The following is a 25,927-nucleotide window of genomic DNA, read 5'->3' on the forward strand; positions in this document are numbered from 1 at the left end:
GATTTGTCTTTAGGGTCTCATTGAGTTGGAGCACATGTGGTGAAATGAAGGTGCCTCAGGCCTGACTATGACTCAAACCTCAGGCCCAACTAACAAACTTCCTCTAGAGTTCACACAGTGTCCCCAGCCTGCCTCACACCTGTCCCCTCAGCCTTCACTGGAAACTTCCCTTCAGGCCTGTTGCATCAGGATCATTAAGAGCCCTCCTGTTGAACTTGAACTCTTTGTTAGTGCTTTGCCCTGGAGCACCAATTCTGACACTTTTATTAAACCATGATGTCACTTTTTAAACTAAAACTTTAAACTAAATAAAAAACTGAATAGTAAAGAATACAACTCCTTAAGTGTTCTTGCATTTAGTTGGATAGTCAGATCAATTCTGAAAATGTACCGGTTTAAATGACTGTTTAATTTTGACAGAATTTTTGTTGTGATGTTTAATTCATTATGAATTAAAAGTAAAAAATGTATGTAATGACGTTTTTTTCAATTATTTATTCATATGGTTAGAACCAAACAATCAAAATAGGTTAATATTAAGACTTTATATACAAGATTCAACAAAATCATTAATTCCAAGCATTTTGAAGCATAAAAAGTGTGCTAACAATCTGCTACAAACCAACCATGTTGCCTTTGCTTGTCTCTCACACACATGTTCTTGTTTTATGTCATGACATGACCAAAGTTATGTAGTAACCCTAAACAATACATCCCTGTATGTCTGTTGAACATTTCTTTCCAACCATGGACATTATATACAGCTTCAGAACTCTAACGTTACTCTGAATTTTCCCAAGATTTATTTGACTTGGCAAGAGTGATTTCCTCCCATTTAGCCACATGCATTAGTGAGAATATCACTGATGTTGGGCGGTTAGTCTGTGTTCAAGTTCAACCCATTGTTATGATGAAGTTGAGGCCAGAAATCTGTGCAGGCAGTAACATTTGTCCATATCAAATGTCCATTTACATAGACATGAATGTATGTAAGAAAACATTGTCATTTTGAAAGAAAGTAAAAGCCTTCACTAAACAGTTGCCATGAAGTGGGAAGTACAATATTTTCAATTTCTCTATATTATTGTAGAGTATTGTTTAAACACATTGTTCATATACTGTATGTTCCCTCCACTTGTAACAGGCCGACTGCACAGGATACAACTGAGTTACCTGTAACACCTTACCACCACAAGATGATTGACAGAGCATGTAGTTGACCAAAACAACTGAAACATTTAGATATATCTTGGGTGAAATCTTGTTAACACCTTTTTATTACCACCATTTGGTGAATAAAACAATAGAAATCAGTAAGCCATTGCAAGGACAATGTTGCCATCTCCTGGCAATATTGTGCAATTGCTGAACAGCAGCAATGGTGATAAGAGATGATTATGCACCTATTCATGATGATGTTTATAATAATATTAATAATAATAATAATAATAATAATAATAATAATACTAATACTAATAATAATAATAATTAAAGTAATAATAATAATAATAAATATAATATATAATATTTTAGTATTATTAATGGTTAATAGGGGGTTAATTCGAAAACACAGCATGAGGAAATATGTTGATATGCGAGGAACAAAAATAGATATATCATAAAAACGGCTATTTAAAAAAATAAAAATAGGATGACGTTAGAAATAAAGAGAAATATTTAGATGGAATATAAATGTACAAGAAAATCAGTATGATAAAAACTAAAGTGGAGAAATTTGAGCCTTATAAAAGAGATTGCATTGTACAGAAATGTGCAACATATTCAGGGTTGGATGTGTAGGGTTCACAGTAATTCAATGAACAAGATCTGCTGACTTGTTGTGCATTAATATAATGCATAGTGTTTATGGAGAGGGTCAAACCAATGTCATTCCGGGCCTCTGTTTACCATTTTTCATTGTGTTTAGTTCACCTGTTTCCTGTTTTATTTTTGAAAGATTTTCTCCCCTTGGTATCATATCTGTTTTTACTTCCTGTCCCAGTGTGATTTCCTGTCTGTTTTCATTGTCTGTGCTGGCCTTAGTTTCATCTATTCTCTATGAACCCTGCTACCCACTGTCCTCCTGTACACCAGGACTTTATCCCCTCATTAGTGCAACCTGTATTTAGGTCCTGGTTTTCTGTTGACTCATGTTTAGGAAGTTCTGTTCTGTTTTACCTGTCATTGTCTTGTCTAGACCAAGACAACAATTAAGGGATCTTCAGTTGTACATTCCGATTTCCTGCGATTGATCCTGCTCCGCTACACATGACACAAATTCGCCTCCTCCTCATGCTTAACAGTTTTAATCGTAGAAGTTCTCTTAGGGCTAAGATGCTTTATGAATGACATTTTCCTTACCAGGATACATTCCTTGCTGTTTAAAGGAAATTCTTAGAAAATGTCATTATTCCAAGAACATTCATTAAAAAAATTCCATCACCAGAAGCAACTCTTTGTATAAGGAAGATTTATTAATATGGCCCGGCGTGTTCCAGCAGGAAAACTATGTATGTCATGCAGCCTACTAGATGGAGTAACAACAACACCTATTTGGTCAGCCTAGATGTACTGTAAACTCCATTTATTTATTTTTATTCCAAACTACAACTCAGTGAACAGAACTAAAAAGTTATTTCAATAGGAAGAGGAATAATAGTTAGAGAGCAGATCCAAAGGCACCTTTGAGCCTTTGCCAAAAAATTATCATTTGTATAATTGTTATTCTGGATGTTTGCTTCTCTTTTCATTTGTGTTATAATGATATAATTAGGACATCACTGATCTTAGAAAACTTTTTTGGGATAGTAACATTTATTTGGCTTACCATTCAAATGTCAAGGTGTCATGATAACTTCATTATCTATCGATACTTTGTAGATTTTATTAAAAAACATTTGTTTTCCATAAGCACCCTGTGATTACACAATCATAGATTTAGATGGCGTCAACAAAGTTTTAACGTACCAGATTGTTCACATTTAACATAAAGATGTTATTCTCTCTATTATCAAACTTTGCCAACTTTGATGGCAAATTAATGAAAGCAGCTTGTTTTGCAAGAGGTAAGATCACCTTCCATTAAAACTCAAAGTTAATTAATTTCCAACACAACACCTGGTGAGCTCCTGTTTCACAGCCCCAGGCCTTGATGTCATCAGCTTTGAAGGAAACACTTGCTTGTCTTTGCTTGCCCAGCTGGCCCCTTGTTCCTCCTAAACCCCCGGGGTAAAGGTAAATTGGCAGGTTTATGGTGATGTCGTGACGGCGCAATAAACACAATAACAATCTTAAGTGTTTTCCAAGCGTGTGTCACGCTTCAGTGCCTGTTGTTCGTCTTGTAAAAATTCATCAACAAGTCAACCCCCCCAAGACAAGACACACTCAAACATTTAATCAGTATGTCTTTTTTTGTTTTTGTAGCTGCTCCAAAAACACATAAGAAAACTATGCCTGGATTGTGACAAGCAGTTACTTTCTGGCAGATATATATTTTATAATCCATATTATAAAATTACACTTTCACTTTGACAGTGACAATTAGAGCTGAATTCAGCCTTTTGTATACACATTAATTTATGGAAAATCTGTAATAGTGCTGAAACAGTATGGGAAATGGTCTCAACACTGTCATTTGGAAAACTACATATTATCCTTTATCCTTCACTCATTGCCCATTTTTCCTTGACCCTCCAGGCAGGTACTTTGATTGGTGCAGCTCCATAAGATTTTTGTCTGTGTTTTTAAAAATGATCTTTAATATGAACAAAAATCCAAATTGTGATTCTTAAGACAATGCTTTTTCAAACATAAGCACCAGATAGAGTTAATAATAAGAGGGCCCTTATTGACAAAGGTGAGCTATAAGGTTGAATTGGGGACCACTCGTTATTTTATGTCACGTCTTTAGGGTTTGTTATTTTGAAATGTTTCGTATAGTTAAAGTTCCGATGTCTGGGCATAAGATAAAACATATTTGGAAAAGTGAGGTAAAAGTTCATGATCATTATGAAGATGGGAACAACACGATGGTGAAAACGTGTAGAGATTTAATCAAATGCATTATCTATCTCAAATCATTATATAAGAAAGACTGGGTTAGCCAAGCATTTAGTTACTTATATAATAGTAGTAAATTAAAAGTAGCAATACTTGTGGTTGTGAACACAAAAAATGAATTTTGGTTTGCTGAAAGAAAACAATAAAGGGAGGATTATAGTCACTCAACTCCTGCTCAGCTGTTTCCACTTCCCCATTGCAAAGTCACTTTATTCCACCCACACTAAGTTTGTCCGTTTGGAGGTTTGTTTACTGTGACTCCTTTGTCCTGCCTGCAGTTTCCTGCCAGCCTTTTCCGACTAAAAATATATTGTAAGCCATTCCGAATAAATCATTGTATTGTTACTGCTGCCTCCTTATCTGTTGTTTGTGTTTTTCAACTTGCTTTTGTATAATTTGGACATCGTCCCGTGGCTGATATCAAATCAAATAGAGTAATAGACATTTTGCACTCTGCAATTAAAGAGCAGGAAGTTAGAACCGCTATCACTTTAAAGAAATCAGGGTAACCTCCCTGTTGAATATTATAAGATCTACATTGATACTCTTAAACATATTTTGCTTAAAATATATTCTGAGGCTTTATTAGTAACCCAGTACTGTATATTCAATCAGGCAGCAATTGCAGTGATCTTTACAAAAATAGAGGGAAAAAAAGATACACTGTTACCCATAAAGTTGGAATCAAATATTTTGTACCTCTTCTAATTAAATGATTTTGCCAATGTGATTTATTCTTGATAGATTAAGTGTATATATTTTCAAAACGGTATTGATCAATCTCTTCCAAACATATCACAGTGAAAATTAAATAAGAATAAAGCGAAATGTGTCTGAAAACTAAATTATTCCCACTTTATGGGCAACAGTGTGCTTACCAAGGTATTTGATATGCACTGAAATGACATACATTATACAGCAAGATCATGTTGAATGCATGATTGTTGATGACCTATTATTTTACTTGATGGGCTAAGCAGGGAGTGTGACACTCATTGTGGCCTCCTGCCTGATTGTAGTGAAGGCCTTCAACTTGTTGGACCCTTAATTCTTGCCTAAACCAAAAGTTTTTAAAGAATGAGTCCTTTACAAACGTTTGGGTTTATTATACTCTATGTGGGCGGCAGTGGCTTAGTTTGTAGTGACATGGCCATGGAACTGAAGGGTTCACTTCACGATCGGAGCAAAACAAAAACGAAGTGTGGACTGGTATAGCTGGAGAGGTGCCAGTTCACCTCCTGGGCACTGACTTCCTGCTCTGGATCTCGACTCTGCTGTCTGTATAACAAAAATATGTATGTGCATGTGCAACCATACTATACTTGTTCTGTGTGTGACCCGGGCTAACAAAAGTGTGGTATTTGTTTCTGTGCACCTGTCTGGGCGTTCTGTGTGTGTGTGTGTGTGTTTGTGTGTGTGTGTGTGTGTGTGTGTGTGTGTGTGTGTGTGTGTGTGTGTGTGTGTGTGTGTGTGTGTGTGTGTGTGTGTGTGTGTGTGTGTGTGTGTGTGTGTGTGTGTGTGTGTGTGTGTGTGTGTGTGTGTGTGTGTGTGTGTGTGTGTGTGTGTGTGTGTGTGTGTGTGTGTGTATTAAACCGGGTGGAAACTGAATTTCCTTGGGGGATCAAGAACGGTCCATCTTCTTTTATATGTTATACAGGCCCAAAGGCATTAGTTATTCCAAAAAAGTTGATATTACTCCCCTTTAGACTGTCGGAGGGCACACAATAAAGGAATACAGTCTCTCTCTATTATTGTTTCAGTTTTTTCCTGAACCTCCTTCAGTGGGTCTTGGAACAGACTCAAAGATTGCTAGAGGTAGGGCTGGAGGAAAAGCCGTTTTATTTTATGCAGGTAATATTTTTTAGCAATCCAAAAAACCTTTTCTGCACAACAAAGGTATTTAGTTGGAATGAAACTGGGGTTCTTGAGATAACACACAATGTAAGCTAAATACAGCTATAAACCCTCCATTGTGTCCCCCCTCTAGTCTAGACATGCCTGGAATAGCTTTACAGAGAGTATGCATCAGCAACCCAGTCTCACAGCATTTGGTGTTATAGTCACGACATTTAATCTATTGATTCGTGTTCACCAACACGATTTTCCCCTTTTTTTCGTGTCACACAGAACGATTTTAAAAGCAATGTATTTCTATTGATAGTATGTTTCGTGCCTGCAGCACGTCTTTTTGTCCGTTCGGGTCTTGGAAGACCGGAAGCTGTGGGGTTGATAAAAACATGTTCTTACTCAATATCAAGCCACAATTATTGTTTTTATTTTAAATCGTATAATGTCTGACTTTTTTTGTCGTCTGTGAGGAAAATAAATTGGGCGAAGAGCCTCAGAATACTGAAATCTGTATTGTTTTAAATATTTTTTTCCTTCTAATTTGTTATTCTTTTCAAAATAACACATTGTTATTTACTCACCAATAACACACAATTATCCTTGTTTTTATTAATTTGTTTAATTCCATAACCTCTGGCTTTTTTGGCGTACGTCAGGAACTGAATTTCAACATAAAAATAACCGGAAACAGACGTAGCATCATTGCGATCATGATTGCAATACACTGAAATCTTCAATTTCTCTTCACACAACACGTCTCCTCGCAGTATCAACACTAATTCGGCTGACTTTTACATTTGATCTAATTCGTAGATAGGTTATATTTACACCATAACGGTGCACAGCTGATATAAAAAGACTTGTAGTTTTTAAAGATATTACTGATTTTCTTTGAATATAAGAATGTAAATACTGAGTCTGAAATAGTATAGCAATATACTGTAAAATTATGTGAAAACATAAATAAAACTACACATCTTCAGATGTTGTACATACATAAGTGTCCTACACAATAATACAAAGTTATTATGGCTGTGTGTACCTTGTGTGCACCGCTTAGTGGTTAAAGCACGTTATTGAATTATTGTTTTTATGTGTCATATTTGATGAAAAAAATATTAAGAGTACATACTTTCATAGGGGGGAAGTAGAAGGTCTGTGATAGAAATATAGAATATAACAAATCAAGAAGATACTGTAAGTGATCTCTACAATAAAACAGTTTAGTGCAGGATGTACACAGATATTAATAGGAGGAGGTGCAAAACAGAAAAACGAATTAACCTTTATTTAAACATTAAACAATACTTTAGATTAAGGTCTTCTTTTAAATAAGAAAAAAGCTTTGGGGGTATCAAAAGATAAATATTAAGCCTGACAAAGTACTTAACGTCTAATATATTGCTTTCCTGCAATTTTAATGTTGAAGCACTTATTTTAACTGATATTATACATATTAATTATACTCTTCTGTATGTAGATAGTATAAGAAATGTGCAGAATATGACAGTTTAATGGTGGAGGTATACACACATATTAATAGATGTCTTGTAATGCACTGTTGAGGAACCTCAGCTGCGACCCAAGTTTTTCATTCATTGCATAACTACACCGTAGTTGTGTAGTATGATATGTCAATAAACCTTAGAAAATCTTGAAATCTTGAAAGGGATGTGCAAAATAGCAATTATATAGTCTTTAATTAACTATTAGTAGAGAATAACGAGTAATGAATATTGGCCTACTTTATTACTCGTTTAGGTTCATGTCAATTGCAGATAAATGTTTAGTCTTCTCAAGCACCAACTATCAAATATCTCTCCTGATTGTTGGCTCTTGACAATCACCTTTCCCGAATTTTACTCAGGTGTAACTAAAGTCTGATTTAAGGGTTGTTTATATTTCACATAATTAATCAGAATCTGCAAAGCAACTCAAATAAATGTAGTGGAGTAAAAATAGCAGGTTAACCTCTGAATTGTAGAGTAGAGTTACAAAGTAACAATGAGCTGTCATGTGGGTATATATTAATGCTGCGCATTATGGACACAAGCGATTTTCACCCATTTATTAATTATATGTTTTACATTTGATAACAACAATGTGTTTAATACTGGCAACTTCTAATTGTGGGAAAAACGAAAACGTTCAGTAGAGAAGTCCCATAGAATATTTTGCGAAACACCAGCATGAAAGCCAGCATGTGTAGTTATTGGGGGGGCGTTCGATTCCAGTCTTGTATAGTCTGGCGTGGTTTCGTTCCATTTCAAACAGCTATTTGACGCTCGGCGTAACCTTGGCGCACTGCCACTCCAACATCCAAATCCCAGAGCTTGAAGATTAATCACGGGGACAGTAGTCCTAAATGATAGCCGGGGATTATGGGTAGTGTAGTGTCTTCGGCCATCCTAAACTCAGAAATATTTTTCGCATTTGATATGGCATTAATAATAATAATAATAATACATAACATTTATATAGCGCCTTTCACGAAACCCAAGGTCGCTTCACAAGTCGGGCAGGGGGGGGGGGGAGTAGGGGAAAAGAGGCAGACAGGTCAGGGGGGGGGCAAGCAAGTAGCGGATTTTTTTTTGAAAGTGTCCAAGGTTGGGGCGCTGCGGATTTCGGGGTGGAGAGAGTTCCAGAGGGTGGGGGATGCTACACTGAAAGCTCTGTCACCGAAAGTCTGCAACCTGGTGCGGGGGGTAGAGAGGAGATCCTGTCCAGACGATCGGCTTTCCGGGATGGAGTGTGGTGGCGGAGAAGGTCAGACAGGTATTGGTATTAACACCATATCCCTACATGCATTGGGGCTAAAACATCCAATTAGCGAGTTTAAACCATAGCTGAGGATCTTGGGTAATCAGTTCAGTGGCTGTGTATCGCAATGATGCTCGAAATGTCCCTTCTTGGCCTATGTCTGTTTCCGGTTATTTTTATTTTGAAATTCAGTTCCTGACGGACGCCAAAAAAGCCCGAGATTATGGAATTAAACAAATAAATAAAAACAAGGATAATTGTGTGTTATTGGTGAGTAGCAGTGTGTTACTTAGAAAAGAATAACAAATTTGAAGGAAAAAAAGGATTAAAAGAAATACAGATTTCAGTATTCTGAGGCTCTGAGCCCCATTTCTTTTCCTCACAGACGACAAAAAAAATCCGACATTATACGATTTAAAATAAAAACAATAATCGTGGCTTGATATTGAGTAAGAACGTGTTTTTATGAACTCCACAGCTTCCGGTCTTCCAAGACCCGAACGGACAAAAAGACGTGCTGCAGGCACGAAACATACTATCAATAGAAATACATCGCTTTTAAAATCGTTCTGTGTGACACGAAAAAAAGAGGAAAATCGTGTTGGTGAACACGAATCAATAGATTAAATGTCGTGACTATAACAAGAAATGCCGTGAGACTGGGTTGGCATCAGGGTTGGATGCATGAACCGCCACAGATAAGCAGCGAGTCCTTTTCAAGTTCCTTAAGGATGAGAGATACATATTGGCAGGACCGCCCCTCCCTACAGGCCGATCACGCAGACTGCGTGGGGCCTCACCTCGCGGAGGGGGCCTCATCTTGCGGAGGGTTCTTCATTTTGCGGAGGGAGCATCATCTGAAGCACAAATGCGGCGCACCTACAGTGTAAGCGCGCCACAGTTTCGCCTCTGCGAGGCTCCACTAGCACCCCACCCTACAATATCCAACCCTGAAGCATCTCAATGTGTATCTCCTCTTGTGTCCACCCCAGTGACCTTTATAGAGAATGGGACACGGTTATCATGTCCTTTCCACCTCTGCTTTTTCCATCTGGGACACATTCCTAAAAGTCTTCTTTCAACCTTTACAAATCTGTCATTGGATGGTTTGCAAGAATCTCTTTAAGGGCAACTGAAAACTCTTCTTCATGTACTCCCCAGATTTTCCCATATATACTTCCATAAATGTTTCATTAGCAACCACATAGCTGCAACCCTTCTGCCCTCCATACCAGTCTGCTGCTTCAGGAGTCACTTGAGTTCCCCAAGTCTAGTGGGTTATTTGGGGGCTGCCACAACAGATCCAGAAGACCTTCTGGCCATGAAGAAAATGCAGTCAACTTTGAACTTGGCTCATTTAGATTGCATGTATTCAGTCTCCCCCTGCATGCAAGAGTTAATATGTTTCAGATTTAAAACAGAATTAAAATGTAATCATTTATTTAGGAAATGTTGGAAGTAACATGGGTCGAGGCTGAAAGACTTATCCTTTTTATACAGAAACGGAAGACTACAGACTTTTTTTAAATATCGCTCAAATATTTTGAAAGTAGTTCTGCCTTCCTGCTCTCGCATGTCTGTCTCACTGTCTGTTCTATTCTTTATCTTCTACTATTCATTGTCTATCTTGTTGTATAGCTCATTACCATATGCTTCAATTTAAGTCTCATATCTCTCTTTTACCGGCTCTGTTTGTATCTGTCTGGTAGAATCTGTTATTCTCAAAGCTCTATCCGTATTACCTTACTTTTGTTGTGTTTTCCGTTCTCTTTTTTTCTTTTGACTGACTGCACATGCAAGGGTGTATGTGATCGAAAACATCCAATACTCAGGGGCTTTAATTATCTTGATTTGCCCTCTGAGCAAAACTGCGATACAATTGCAATCTCCTTTTTCTTGTATTCTATTTATGTTTTAGAGGAACAAAAATACTAATCCCTTTCCCCTGAGAGCTTGAAATTCCTCCTATTACTGAGCTTTCTGTCTTAGGGAATCTCTGTCCTTCCTCCTCCGAGGGTCTCACAGGGACGTATTAAATGAATAAGGAAACCTACAGCATTTGACCCGAGGCAGCACAACATGAAGCATGTAAATTACCTTTGCTTTACTCTCTGTGGTGCTCTGTTTAGTAGCCTGCAGGGTTTGTCCTGATAATGATTTGCACAACCCACTAATGACTCATTGATTTCACCATCCAACTTGTTTAGCCCCTTTGAAAGATATTTTAAGCAAGAATAAGGAAAGTTGGGAAAAGGACAGAATTTCTGTGAAAAGTGTTTATTAATAACCAAGAACATGTTGAATCCAGGTTACAACAGTTTTGAAAGCAACTTACTGTAGCTACCTAAATGCAATATGTTCAGTTTACATGTACATTTAAAAAAATACAACAATGCATCTTACGTGCCTCTTCCTTTCTATAACAGTAAACAATGTTCTCAAGATATCAGTTTGCGATATGTCACGTTTGTTTTTTCCTGTGTGTGCGTCTGTGTGTGTTATGTATCTCAGTTTAGCAGCCTCTTGTGACATGGGTCTACTGCCTGCCTCTTCCCATCACTGAAGGATGAGTATAGTCAGGCATGATGTTGTGACATGACAAAGCTCAAGTCATTCTCCATTATGGTCAAGTGCTCATTCCATTAAAAACTGGGTGCTATTTTCCATTGATCGGAGGCCCAGGGGAAATAAGGTCAACTTGAGTGTTGTGATATGAGGCAGAGAGCCTATATAAGCTACAGGACAGCTTCCTCTGCTTACCACTTTAAAAAAAAAAGCTTATCTATGTGGTGTTAATGTAATGTAGATGTAGCAGTGAATGCGTCTGATGCCTATTACCTTGTTTTTTAACCTTCATGTTGACGAGGATTCTTTACTTTGAATTTGAAGATGATTTTTGTTTTGGCTTTACTAGAAATGTTACCCTTATTTATTTCCTGTTGATACTGTGTTTGTCAGAATGGGGTCATAATGTTTTTGTATTGTGAGCACTAGCTCTGACCACTGACACATTTGTTTGGTGCTTTTTTACTGATTGCATGGGTTACCCAAAAAGATATTATTAGAACTAGACAGTGACTTATTTTAAATTAAGGATGATTTATTCGTGGATGAGATTAGTAGAGCAAGGTCTTTCCTGGAGAAGGACCAAGCTTGTGGTTTTGAGTCTGTTGTGGTGTATAATGTTTCCCTACAACTCCTGCCAAGGCCAGAGCCAACAATGCAAAATAATCCCGGGATCAATGTCTCTGCCTGTGCTGCAGAAAAAGGGGGACATCATATTGGGGGGGCTCTTCTCCCTTCATGATATGGTGATGGAGCCCAGTCTGTCCTTCACTTCTAAGCCTCCACCTGCACATTGCACCAGGTAGGCTGTTTTTTTAACTTATCTTGAAAATGCTGTAGCTGCAAATGTTTGATGTAACCTCTGCTCAGATGCCCATATATGGCACAGATCTTGCTTGTTTAGTTCTGTGAAGCAACTTTTTATGAACTATGTTAAGTGGAATGCATTGCAATTGCTTCAACTTTGCCTGAATACATCTTCTCCGTTCTTGCAGGTTTAACTTTCGGACATTCCGCTGGATGCAAACTATGATCTTTGCCATAGAGGATATCAATAGAGATGGCAAGCTCCTTCCCAACATCACACTTGGCTACAAGATCTTTGATTCATGCAGTACGCCCCATCAGGCTCTGAAGGCTGTCATGGAGTTAGTGAGAAATGAAAAGGTTATAGGAGTTGAAGTGGAGAAAGAGAGTCAAGGCACCTGTCGTGGGACTGTACCAGCAGTGATAGGAGACGGAGGCTCTACTCAGTCCCTTGTTGTTGCCCGTTTCCTTGGAGTCTTCCAAGTGCCACAGGTAAGTTAGATAAAGCCACTCACAACTGTGTTTGCCACATTGTTATTTGTTGTGTTTTAATACCACTGTGTCAATGATTAAAACTCAAATTGTAAGTTTTGGAGTATTCAAGTTTAGTCCATACAGTATGACTGAATAAATAATGTTTTATTGTGGGACATTGGGACACGTTTGTTTTTCTTTTATTTAGGTAAGTTATTTCTCCAGTTGTGCCTGTCTCAGTGACAAAAAGGAGTTTCCTGCATTTTTAAGGACCATGCCCAGTGACTTATTTCAGGTAAGAGGAAGCTTAGGACACTGGGACACTAAGATTATTCACAATGTCACACAAACAGAATCATATTCACATGTTTATTCCTGTAACGATAGACCAAACCACCAAAGCAAATTCCTTGTAGGTGAAATCGTACTTTCTTATTCTGAATATATATAATATGTGTCCCTCTCCTTGTGTATTTATTCCCCTTTTCTTTCTATCTCTAGGTAGATGCAATGGTACAACTCATCAAGCATTTTGGCTGGACTTGGGTAGGTGTGATAGCAGGGGATGATGCCTATGGCCTTGGAGGGGCCAACATATTTGCGGATGAGGTAGGTCACACAACAATTAATAAACAATTTAATAAGAATAAATTGTCATGTTGGAATGTATGTAGCCTATACATTTAGAAAATGAAATAAGTTATCTTGAATCCTGTAATGCTCCCTTAGGTCAGAAAGTTAGGTGTCTGTGTTGCTCTAAATGAGGTCATCCCGAAGAACCGAGCACAGATCACCATTTCATCCATCATTTCCAAGATCCGCTCTTCTGGGGCTCGGGTGATCCTAGTGTTTGCTGTGGAACAAGATGCAGCTGCTTTGTTTGATGAAGCTCTCAGGCATGACATTTTGTTTTTCTAACACTATTATTATCTGTATGTTGTGATTAAAATTCACCTGTATTATTGGTTTTGTTGATTTTATTACAGATTCATGTTGCCTGAGTTTGAATGTCCATATGTTTATCATTGCAAACAAATCATATTCATATCTCTTTAATTTAGAGAGGGGCTCACTGGGATACAGTGGCTTGCCAGTGAGGCCTGGAGCACAGCTGCCGTCCTCTCCACCCCAAAAAAGTACCACCACATCCTCCAGGGTTCTATGGGTTTTGCCATTCATCGAGCACAGATCCCTGGATTGCAAGACTTTCTGCTTAGCTTGAATCCCTCGAGGCCAGGTGCCCTTGCAAATCCTTTCGTGATACCCTTCTGGGAAGAAATGTTTCAATGTAGCCTGGGTGTGCAGACTGAAGGTCAGGAACATAATGTTGAGGATAAACGTCGATGTTCTGGAGCAGAAGACCTGGAGAGTGTCAAGAATATCTATTCAGATGTGTCGCAACTAAGGATTTCCTACAATGTGTATAAGGCTGTGTATGCCATTGTCCATGCACTGAAGGCTATAAGAAGCTGTGTAAAAGGAAAAGGGCCATTTTCTCAGCAGGCCTGTCCAAATACAGACAATATACAGCCATGGCAGGTACCTTCCTATTTGCTCACCAATTCAGCACAAACAAGTTATAGCAATGCGTGATCATAATTTATGGATCTTGCTTATATTACAAAAATAATAACGTTCTTCCCTTAGCTACTTCATTATATAAAACAGGTGGAATACATCAGCTCCTTTGGTGATGAAATCAAGTTTGATGAGAATGGGGATCCTGCAGCCATGTATGACCTTGTGAACTGGCAGATGGGACAAGATGGAGAAATGGAATTTGTCACTATTGGAAAATTTGATGAGACGACCACAGTTGGAAAGCAAAAACTCCAGATCGAGGAACCTATCATAGTTTGGAACAGTAACGAAACCAATGTACGGGAATCAATAGAATACAATTATATCTTGTATATCGCATTTTTTCCAATTATATATTTTTATTGTGACTGCGTTGTGAAGTATGCTTTATCCCATTTGCTCAGGTTCCCTTGTCGGTATGCAGCAGCATTTGTCCCGCAGGAACCCGGAAGTCTATCAGACCTAACTTCCCTGTGTGCTGCCATGATTGTGTGGTTTGCACAGCTGGGGAGATAAGCAATCAGACTGGTGAGACAAAATACTTTCCTACATTTTGAGAATGTGATCAACAATTGCAGTGTTAAAGCCACAGCTTAAGACTTGTTGTCTGTGTCTTTAAGATGCCATAGAGTGTGTGCGCTGTTTGCCAGAGTTCTGGTCCAATGATGAGAGAACAGCCTGTATCCCAAAATATGTGGATTTCCTCTCCTTCAGTGGCACCATGGGCATTATTTTGACGGCTATTTCCCTCATTGGCTCCTTCTGCACCTGTGTTGTGGCCTTTATATTTTCCTATCACAGAACCACACCCATTGTCAAAGCCAACAACTCTGAGCTGAGCTTCCTGCTGCTCTTCTCCTTGACTCTGTGTTTCTTGTGTTCTCTGACCTTTATCGGCCGGCCCTCTGAGTGGTCCTGCATGCTGCGACACACAGCATTCGGCATCACCTTTGTTCTTTGCATGTCTTGTATTCTGGGGAAAACCATAGTGGTGTTAATGGCCTTCAAGGCTACTCTTCCAGGCAGCAATGTAATGAAATGGTTTGGGCCTACGCAGCAAAAGGCAATCATTACCATTTGTACAATGATCCAGGTAAGGACTTCTGACTCTTTATTGGTTTAAATGGTTAGGAAATAATTAATTTAAATGTTTGAATGACACTGGTTTGTTTTTATGCAGGTAATCATCTGCACAGTGTGGCTGGTTGTTGTTCCCCCTACTCCATGCAAATTGATACCACGTGAGAGTGTTATTGTCATTCTCTTGTGCACCGAAGGCTCACCCGTAGCATTTTCTCTCGTCCTGGGCTACATTGGCCTGCTGGCCTGCGTCTGCCTACTTCTGGCCTTCTTGGCAAGGAAACTCCCGGACAACTTCAATGAGGCCAGACTCATTACCTTCAGCATGCTCATTTTTTGTGCAGTGTGGATAGCCTTTGTTCCAGCCTACATTAGCTCTCCAGGAAAGTACTCAACGGCCACAGAGGTATTTGCTATCTTGGCTTCAAGTTATGGATTGCTCGGCTGTATCTTTGCACCCAAGTGCTACATTATCCTACTCAGACCAGAAAAGAACACATGGAAACACCTGATGGCGAAACCTGACAAATCTTAGGAGATCATATTTCATCCATATTTTATGGAATTGTTTTCACTGGCCTTTCCTACAGGTTAATGAAATATCATTTTTGATATAAGTTAATTTCAAAATGTGTTTTTTTGGGGTTGAATATTAAGTGACACAAATGACCAAGTTTATAAGTCTCCTGTTCTTGTTTATGAACATTTATTATTGTTTTACCACTAGATGGTAGCAGTGTGTTGTTAATGCTTCTTTGTGCTTTTTATCTATGCCCATCTGGAAATACGCAACCACACACATTTGTCATACAAATATTTTCCAATGTCTTTATAACTGTCCCTCTAGATAATTTTCAAGCTAATGATGTAAAAACTCACTGGATTAGTTCAATATCAATTCAAACTGTACTCTCATCATTGGATCAAATCTGGCATTTATAAAATGGAAAATTTAAAAACACGTTTATCCATCATAAAGTGGTAATGTTATCCAATGAAGCCTCCTATAGTCTGTTTAATCCACATAAGAACAAACTGAATAGCCATGCTCTTCTTGGATCAAATGGTTTTATATGACCTACTACATGACACTCATTTGACGTTCTCAGTAGAAATGTGAGGGACAGTTCATTGCTAGGTCTGAATGGGATTTGGCAGCATTGTCCATGCTGATTCGACCTTAGATAGAATGATGAGGCCCAGGGTCTATGAGGTATGCTCAGTGGAAATCCCAGCTGTCATTGGTTTATTAAACCCTCATACTCCAGAGGCCTTTACATATAAACATCACGCCTGGCTGTTCTCTACAAAAACAAACTGAAAACGACAGACATTTTTCCGGCTCTCCACAGCTGCTCTCAGACTAACATTGATTATCCACCACTGATTGATCTGTTGTTCCTCCCAAGGCAGGGGAATGTATTCGAAGATGGAGAGACGTTGTGTCTCTGACGTCCATCAGGGACAGAAAGGAGGAAAATATGTCAGAGGAGGCAGATGTTTAATTGACACTGTATCACTTATTTACATTTACTTTAACCTTTACTCTTATTAGCCTTTGCATTCTTTTGTCATCTCACATAATTGAATACAATGAAAGAGTTGATTTGTCCTCAGAGTGCACTGTCAGACCGTAGCACTATTTGCTGGCTTTAATTAAGGAAAGCAGAATATAAAGAGGGTTTGACTGTTTAAGTGAGAACAAAACTGGGCAGTAATTTCTTCAATAAAATGACTGGGCCATCAAATTACCTGCAAACGTAAAATGAAATGTGCATGGCTCTGAAAGGAATATATTAAAGGAATACTTCATCCACAAAATTATAATTTTTCATACGAAATCGCTCACCTTGAAGTCTTGATGAATAGGAGTAAATTGGGAACGTGTTTAACAACAGCAAAAAAATGTCAAGACATATTTTTACAAACTCACAAAACAAGGGCTTTACAGTATAATCCAATACAATCATATGCTCACTACTACCCAAACACATGCATTTTAGTTGTAACCTTTCTCTTTGAAACACTTTAGACTTGTCCGGACTTGCATGGATGCAAAGAGCTGTTTATGTGGAAGCTTTAAAGTAAATAGTGTTTAGGAAGTAATGAGCATAATGTACAGCTAAATACATGTGATGGATTATACTGCACAACATTAAGATTGTGAAGAACTGTTTCGATATCGTATTTCTGTTGTTTAACAGTCACTATTTGCTTGAATTAATTACGACTTTTGTCCATTTTCTATTCTTGGTTCACCTTGAATGCATGTAAGAAAAACGTATTACTTCAAGAATTGAAGTGAACACAAGTGAGCAATTCATATAGAAATGGTAATTTTGTGGGTGGAGCATTCTTTTAAAAGAGTGGGTGAAAATAATAAGACCAGAATTCATAGAAATCCATTCCTTGAAATGGATAATTTGAGACGTGATAACAGCTTGGAGGTAAACACAGGAGGGTAACTGAGAGATGTAATAAGGGCATAACTTCTCTAGTACCTACATGCAGCTATGTTGTTAATCTTGCCATCAGTCAGTTTCTGAAATGTGGAACATGCTGAACAGATGTTTAGAGACATGGGGGCTTACCTTATCAAAGACAGATAATGGAGAATAACTTCAAAATACTGTCACAAATATGAGGTGCAGGAGAAAGGAAGTGTAACGTAATATTCTGTTTCAAGTGAGTAGGAATCATTAGGCAAATATTAAGTTACCAGTAAGTGTCTTTCAGTTTGCACTCTTGGACATCTTGATTTCTACTTGACAAATAAATATACTTCTTGAGACTTTTCCTCTCTTTTGAAACACCATGAATTTAGGAGGAAATTCACATTTGCAAAAGCAAAAATTAACATTATGTGTCATTTTGAGTCTGACAAGCACTATGTTTTTGGTTTTAAAGGCACTAAAGACATGAATTATATATGAAAAGGAAAAAGGTCTCCCTAATATCACAAGATACAACAATAAAACATAAAGTAGAAAAAACTGATTAGCCAAAAGGGACAGTTTCAAAACTTGTCTCATTCCTAAAAAACAAAAATGGATTTTGTGTAGAAACCTTCAAATTACCTAAAATTGATCTTCGCTTAATCGATAGCTCCAGTTGCCGGGGAAAACAATTATAGGGGTGTAACGGTTCACAGAATTCATGGTTCGGTACGTACCTCGGTTTGGGGGTCATGGTTCGGTACGGGTTCGGTACGACAAGAAAAAGCAAAAAACAGTCCCAAATACATTATTCCAGGTTTGTTGTTATTTATTTTTGAACAGTAGTGCAAGTTTAAGTATAAAAATAAAGAACTCTAACATTTTTGAATAATTAACTGTATTACACATGTTACATTATCTATAATGGCTGATGTCAAACACAAAGGTTTCATCAAGTTGTAAAACTAAAAAGAATGTCTTCAAAATATTACAAAGTAAATAATAAGAAAGTGTTAAGAAAACAATGAATTGAACATTTAGAGTCATTTAGTGAAGCTGTCACACAATTGTAATTGTATGTGCGGTAAAGTATTTCTCTTTTCTTCTACACCTCTTACAGATATACCCATGACAGAAAAAAGTAGCTTGACAGAAAAGGGCTTTAGTTCACGGTTGAATGAACAAATCTTTAGATATTTAGACAATGACCTTACATATGTTTTGAAGGGGACAGGGTCCCTTTCATTATAAACCTGGCTTTTTACATTTATTCTGAGGAGAAACCTAGGTAGCGTTATCACCATTTATTTCACTTTTTATTCAATTAGAGCCTGCATCACATATGAGATGGGCACCATAGAAAATGCGGTCGAATCTAATGGTCTCTGTGACAATAGCACATACATAATAAAGGGAAGCAAAATATCAGAAGGTTTAGAAAGTCCCCGAAAAAAAAAGTACTGCAACTTACATTTTGGTAGTGGTGATTGGCTTTTCTGTAACAGTATGAGTCACTGTGCTGGCGTAATTAAACTGCAGATCAATGTTCTATACTGGGAAAATAGATAAGGGATGTGTTGACAGAAGGCAATCAAGAGACAGATATGCAGGGTTTCTCACATTAAATATTATCTGCAAGACCAAACAATTAGCACATGCACAGTGTGAAACACAAACACATGCACATCATCTGACTCAGGAGTTAATGTTAATGATGGGCTGTCAGGGTGTAGGGATAACACCAACTCATGAGCTGATGGCATGATGAAATGTTTATTTCGATTCTCCCCACTCAGCAGCTAGCACCTTAAGCCTCACGGACCCACCGAGGGGGTTAAAAGATCTTAAAACCGTTAGCACAGAACTCTAGCTACCGATCGATATACTTATTGGATCTGCAAACAAGCTTAGATAACATCCTGAGATTCCACAGATTATAGAAGTATAAGGATCATCACTGAGCGATCAGAACTTGTGACAAATACAGACAACACACGAGTAGCTTTAGGTATCAAAAAACGGAGATATGATCACCTTAGCTGTTATTCTGATCAAAAGTTGTGTTCAATGGCATTCAAATTAGAACAAATTTGGCTGAAGGTTAATCCATAGGTTAATCCAATGTGTCTTTCACTTTGAAAAAGTCAGGGCTGCCAACATTTGAGTTCAGCTTGGAGTGAGATTTTCTTTTGGTGAATCGAAAAAAGAAACATTCATGTGTACAGTGTTACTAACTAGGGTTTCCCATTAATGTACCAGGGCTACAGTGGAACACGCACATACAGTGTACCCGCGACTCTTACAATGAAGGCTCGATAATCAGCTCACAGCATATAAAATGGCATATAGGTGTAAGCAGAGGTAAAGTGCTATTTTACAAATGGGGGGGGGTCATGCTCCCCCGGGAAGATTTTTTTTTTTTAATATTGAAGTGAAAAGCACCAATCTGGCGATATTTTACCAATCACTCCCCTTTTAAACTGTATTCTTGTTTTACTATCATAGAGTATTTCATAACTATTTTTCATTTATTCTCATAAATGGTGACCAAAACGTTTGAGACCCACTGAGATAACTAGACTAAAGTTAATTAAACAGAGTCCCTTACCTCACTGAGCTGTAGTTATCTCAGTCTGACAGGGCAGAGCTCTCTCTTTCCTTGTTTTAGAAACAGCTTCTAATATCCGTTAGCGCAGCTAGCTAACCAGATGCTAACAACAACAATGCAAATAGTGAGTTTGGTAGAAATATACTGTATAATAGTAAAGTTATTTAAGAGAACGCCATATTTATTGAAGATTTACATTATAAATATTCCCCCAAATTATTCAAAAGCATATTCTTCCAAACTCTCTGCTGTAGTCTGACTCTGACCACCAGGAGACTATTGATGTGTGTAGAGAGTTTGGTAATAAGCTGTATAATAGTGATTGAGCCCTCTGTATCGTGAATGTCAACGGGGGGGTGCTAGTGGAGTATGAAGCCCTCTGTAGCGCGAATGTCAACGGGGGAGGGGGGAGGGGGTGCTAGTGGAGTGCACTCGTCTCACACAAGCCTTGTTTGGTGGGCGGTACCCTGGAAAGAAATCTGCGTGAGAAATACAAGGTGTGGCGTGTGAATGGAGTGAAATGCGTGTGTCAAATGCGTGAGACTTGAGAGCTCTGATAGCTCAATATGGCATTCAAACATTTTTTACTTGACTTCTTTTCTAAAAAGAATATAATTCACAAGAAGAAAGAGGCTAGCAGCACCGAAGCTACAAGTGAAGCTGCTACTAGCACTACATCATCACAAGAGCCGCCAAAAGACGTGGATAATGCCAGCACTAACGTTAACGTTAGCTGCGCTAGCAACGTTCCCCTGGCTAGCTCAAGCTCACCTTTCCCAGATGCATGGATGGAGGAGATGTGGCGGAGGAAACAAGAGGAATAGATAGTCTGCAAAGCTGGGAAACTGGGCTGCAAAGTTTGTTCATCCATTTCGGATTTATCGGTCTTCAAAACGCAAGGTGTGTGTGTGTGTGTGTGTGTGTGTGTGTGTGTGTGTGTGTGTGTGTGTGTGTGTGTGTGTGTGTGTGAGAAGCAGCGCTGTGCTGCACACTTGCAACTAATCAGAATAATTTCAAGTCCAGATTCAATGTTGTTTGCATAAGCTATATTTTTCGTTTAGTTTATTTAATAAGTTAATTTCAGGACAACTTTGGGAATTTTGTTTGTTTGTCATGAGTTTTAAATAGATTTTTTTGAAAGTGGAGATTGAGAGAGAGAGAAGCAGCGCTGTCTGCTTGGTTGCAATACTGTAGCTTATGCAATTTAGGCCTATAAATTGTTTACTTATGTGCCAGTGTGTCCATGGTTTTGAGTCTGTGTGTGTGTTGAGCGCAGCGCCGTCGGCTTTTTGCAGTACAGTAACTAAAGTAGGATTAAGCATACCGGTAGTTTCTGTGGACCTCTCGGCCCGTTTTGTGAGTGCACTGCGCGCGTGCACACTTGTGTGGCATTGTTTGGGATGACCTAATTAAAATAGCGCCCCCCCCAGTAAAAAAGACCCCCACTACACCACTGGTTTTCAATATAAGTTAAAAAAAAATGTTGGACGGACACTATAATTTACAGTTTTTTACTATGTTCAATCTGAATTTTCTTTAAAATGATATTGATTCTGACTTTTCTGCATCCAACTCACAAGTTTATCATTACTTTGAGAAAAAAGATTATTAATTTCATTTAACTTACAATTCATTGAACTTATTTTCTTCCAAAAGTTAATTATCCAAAGCCTCTGTACAACCCCTTCGATTTACATGCAATGGTTTGGTCCCGCCTCCAAACTCCAAACGGCACTTTCTAGCAGAGAGTGAGAGCATGTGAGCAGGGATGCTAGTACTTATGTGTGCCATTGTGACAGACAAGAATAGTCAATTCTGAGAGATAGATGTATCCTGCTGTACTGTATGGCTTGATTGTGCGTTAATCTGTTGGTAATGCCTTGGGGTTCCAGCGGGCGGGATCACTGCCCTCTTCCTCGCTCGATTTAGACGAGTGAAGGCGGGAGCTGCGTGATTGTATGTCTTCACTTCTCTCACTCACTATTTCCCTTTTTAAGGTAATTACAGTATACAAAGCACTATACATCTATCAACCCATGTTATATATAATCCGTATTACATCACCGTGGTTCGTTGTGAGAGGAAAGTGTGTATTTTGCACTTTGTTGTATTGTTTGAAGGTTCTTGCTAATTCTGGCTAACTTTCTGGTCATTGAAGCTAGCTGCTGTATACCTTGTGGTGCCGCTGAATCTGACCGTTTGTCATGTTGTTAGCAGCTAAGCTAGGCACTGTTACATGCACATGTCCATACAGATGTTGTTTTACCACTGTTAAAGAGCTAAAGATAAAGGAGAATTTTGTCATAATTATTGGTCCTGAAATTTGAGTATATTCATTGTAAATGTACAAGCTTCATTATAAAGATGGCTCGATTCAGACGAGTGAAGGCGGGAGCTGCGTGATTGTATGTATTCAGTTCTCTCACTCACTATTCTCCTTTTTAAGGGTACAACACCATGTCTCAACGACTCACAAAGTCAGGCTTTCAAAAAGAAAATAAAGGAGAGAAAGAAAAGAGAGAGGGACTAAAGGGCGACAGTATGTCACCCAGTTTTTCAAGAGAAAAGGTGAGTGTGTTCCATGAGTGGTGGAAATTAGTCTGTTAGCTAAGCCTATTCCATTGTAAATAATAATTGTTATGTTCTTTTTTTTTACCAAGCTGACATTAAGTACTGTTAATATCTATATAGAAAATGCAGAGGTTTTTCATTTCACTTTGAAGGAGGTGAGCTGCATTGTGTTGAATTACATGCCACTTAACATCTGAAGGGAGACTGGAATACAATATATATATATATATCAAAACAAAAAGCTAACATCTCATTTCCATTATACATTTCATACACAGTATTTTCCCACATATTTAAGTTGTATTCATTTAGATTGATGCATTCATGTTGAGAATGTTCCATTCAAAAATGTTGTTATTAAAAAGGCATTTACACCATAAAAGATGACTATTGAGATATATTGTCAGGAATGTAAGTCTTATATGTATGGCCAGAGGGCAGGACCTATAAACACATTTACTACCCAATAGCATTGTGAGGCTGAACAAAAGGACCTTTTGACTATGTAAATGTAGTCTTTTAAAAAAACAAAAACATTTACTGACTTTTTTGGATAGCTTAAAGTAATGTTGTAAAATTACAACCGGGGGCCTTACAGGGTTAAGGGCTATTGTTTATCGTTATTTACTTTAAGATGTTTATTCTTAACCTATCATTGAATTAAAAAACTCTTATTTAAATGATGTCTGTGTGTCTCTGTATTCCTGATGATACACTGAGAGAATGAGCTCATAGTGCTGCTGATCATCATAAGCTAAACATACAGGACTGTCTCAGAAAATTAGAATATTGTGATAAAGTTCTTTATTTTCTGTAATGCAATTTAAAAAAAAAAAAAAAATGTCATACATTCTGGATTCATTACAAATCAACTGAAATATTGCAAGCCTTTTATTATTTTAATATTGCTGATTATGGCATACAGCTTAAGAAAACTCAAAAATCCTATCTCAAAAAATTAGAATAGTTCCTCAGACCAAGTAAAAAAAAAAGATTTATAACAGCAAAACACAATCAAACATTTGAAAATGTCCATTAATGCACTCAGTACTTGGATGGGAATCCTTTTGCACGGATTACTGCATCAATGCGGCGTGGCATGGAGGCAATCAGCCTGTGGCATTGCTGAGGTGTTATGGATGCCCAGGATGCTTCAATAGCGGCCTTTAGCTCATTAGCATTGTTGGGTCTGGTGTCTTTCAGCTTCTTCTTCACAATACCCCACATATTCTCTATGGGGTTCAGGTCAGGGGAATTTGCAGGCCAATCGAGGACAGTAATGCCATGGTCAGTACACCAGTTACTGGTGGTTTTGGCACTGTGGGCAGGTGCCAGATCATGCTGGAAAATGAATTCCTCATCTCCATAGAGCTTTTCAGCAGACGGAAGCATGTAGTGCTCTAAAATCTCTTGGTACACAGCTGCATTTACTCTGGGCTTGATGAAACACAGTGGACCAACACCAGCAGCTGACATGGCTCCCCAAACCATCGCTGACTGTGGGAACTTCACACTGGATTTCAAGCAACTTGGATTTTGCTCCTCTCCAGCCTTTCTCCAGACTCTGGCGCCTTGACTTCCAAATGAAATACAAAACTTGCTTTCATCTGAAAAGAGGACTTTGGACCACTGTGCAACTGTCCAGTGCTTCTTTTCCTTAGCCCAAGTCAGACGCCTCTTCCGTTGTCTTGAGTTCAGAAGTGGCTTGACCATGGGAATACGGCTATTGTAGCCCATTTCCCGGACACGTCTGTGAACAGTGACTTTTGATACCTGGACTCCAGCTTCAGTCCACTGTCTTTGAAGCTCCCCCAAATTCTGGAAGCGACTCTTCTTCACAATGCTGTTAAGGCTGCGGTCATCTCTCTTGGTTGTGCAGCGTTTCCTGCCACATTTCCCCCTTCCAACAGACTTTTTGTGGATGTGCTTTGAAACTGCACTCTGTGAACAGCTTGCTCTTTGAGAAATGTCTTTTTGTGTCTTACCCTCCTGATGGAGGGTGTCAATGACGGTCCTCTGGACAGCAGTCAGATCAGCAGTCTTCCCCATACTTGTGATTTAGTTTACTGAACCAAGCTGAGTGTTTTTCAAGGCTCAGGAAACCCTTGCAGGTGTTTCGAGTTAATTAGACGATTCAAGTGATTCGTTGAACACCCTACTAGTATACTTTTTCATGATATTCTAATATTTAGAGATAGGATATTTGAGTTTTCTTAAGCTGTATGCCATAATCAGCAATATTAAAATAATAAAAGGCTTGCAATATTTCAGTTGATTTGTAATGAATCCAGAATGTATGACATTTTTGTTATTTAATTGCATTACAGAAAATAAAGAACTTTATCACAATATTCTAATTTTCTGAGACAGTCCTGTAATAACATCAACCCTTAATATATAAGGGGTTATATTAAATTATATTTGTATAATGTAAGCTTCATTGATACTTTGCCTGTGGGAATAAGAAAAAAATAGTTAGATATACTGAATATTATTTGATCTATTACACCACAGCTTAATCCCAAATAATGTAGAGGTGTGTTGTAGGTGCCTTAAATAACCCCTTATTTTAGTTGTATTTTTATTTTCATATAATAGTGATTTCAATGGCACCCCAAAATGATCACTGGTTCCATCCTGGCCACCCCACTGAAAATGTCCTGGCTCCGCCACTGGCATGCAGGTCCCAAGCCACTGACTGTCTAATGGTAAAGAGTGCACATTGGAAGACTACAATGAGCGATGGCAGGAGCATGAGGCTTACCTCTAAATTGAACGTTTCAGAATATCAGAATACCATTATTCGTCCCACAGAGGGGAAATGTACAACCTTAAAACAGGGGAGATATATTGTAGCAAGGAAACACAGAGATAAATTACAGCACAGCGCTTTTTAATGTTAAAGAGTGTAATGCTAAAAGATTAGGACACTGCAATATAATTTGAGCAATATTCTCCCAGCATGATGAAACTACATTGTAATAGTCTCCAAAAAATATAATTGGCATAATCTGGAATGTACTACGGTGCTGCCAAGCAGCTGAGACAATGTACAGGATGTATCCTATTGTGTCATTATAATAGGCGCGTTCACACCGCAGTACTTTCCCCACTTTAGTTCTGATATAGTTCCGAAATG

At 38.3% G+C, this 25,927-nt stretch overlaps 1 protein-coding gene and 1 long non-coding RNA gene across 4 annotated transcripts in view; both read left to right on the forward strand.

Annotated features, from left to right (window-relative positions):
• Positions 1–11,727: 11,727 nt before the first annotated feature.
• On the forward strand, positions 11,728–15,824 carry LOC307036738 (extracellular calcium-sensing receptor-like). Its single transcript, XM_079677319.1, has 10 exons — positions 11,728–12,034; positions 12,228–12,531; positions 12,722–12,808; positions 13,015–13,122; positions 13,243–13,409; positions 13,575–14,052; positions 14,161–14,391; positions 14,499–14,622; positions 14,715–15,187; positions 15,275–15,824. Exons 1-10 carry the CDS (start codon positions 11,763–11,765, stop codon positions 15,707–15,709), a joined length of 2,679 nt encoding a protein of 892 aa, XP_079533445.1. The 5' UTR covers positions 11,728–11,762; the 3' UTR covers positions 15,710–15,824.
• Positions 15,825–20,736: 4,912 nt separating this feature from the next.
• The window catches only part of LOC307036740, a 29,663-nt gene continuing 24,472 nt past the window's right edge, over positions 20,737–25,927 (forward strand). The window contains exons 1-2 of one of the 3 annotated variants that reach the window (XR_013807435.1): positions 20,737–21,117; positions 22,664–22,785. This is a non-coding gene — a long non-coding RNA (uncharacterized lncRNA). Of the gene's footprint in view, positions 21,118–22,178; positions 22,215–22,575; positions 22,786–25,927 lie in introns of those variants that run through there. The other 2 variants (XR_013807436.1, XR_013807437.1) reach the window with 2 other exon arrangements.

The sequence above is a fragment of the Notothenia rossii genome, assembly GCF_949606895.1.
Source record: "Notothenia rossii genome assembly, chromosome: 4".
Taxonomy (NCBI): Eukaryota; Metazoa; Chordata; class Actinopteri; order Perciformes; family Nototheniidae; genus Notothenia; species Notothenia rossii.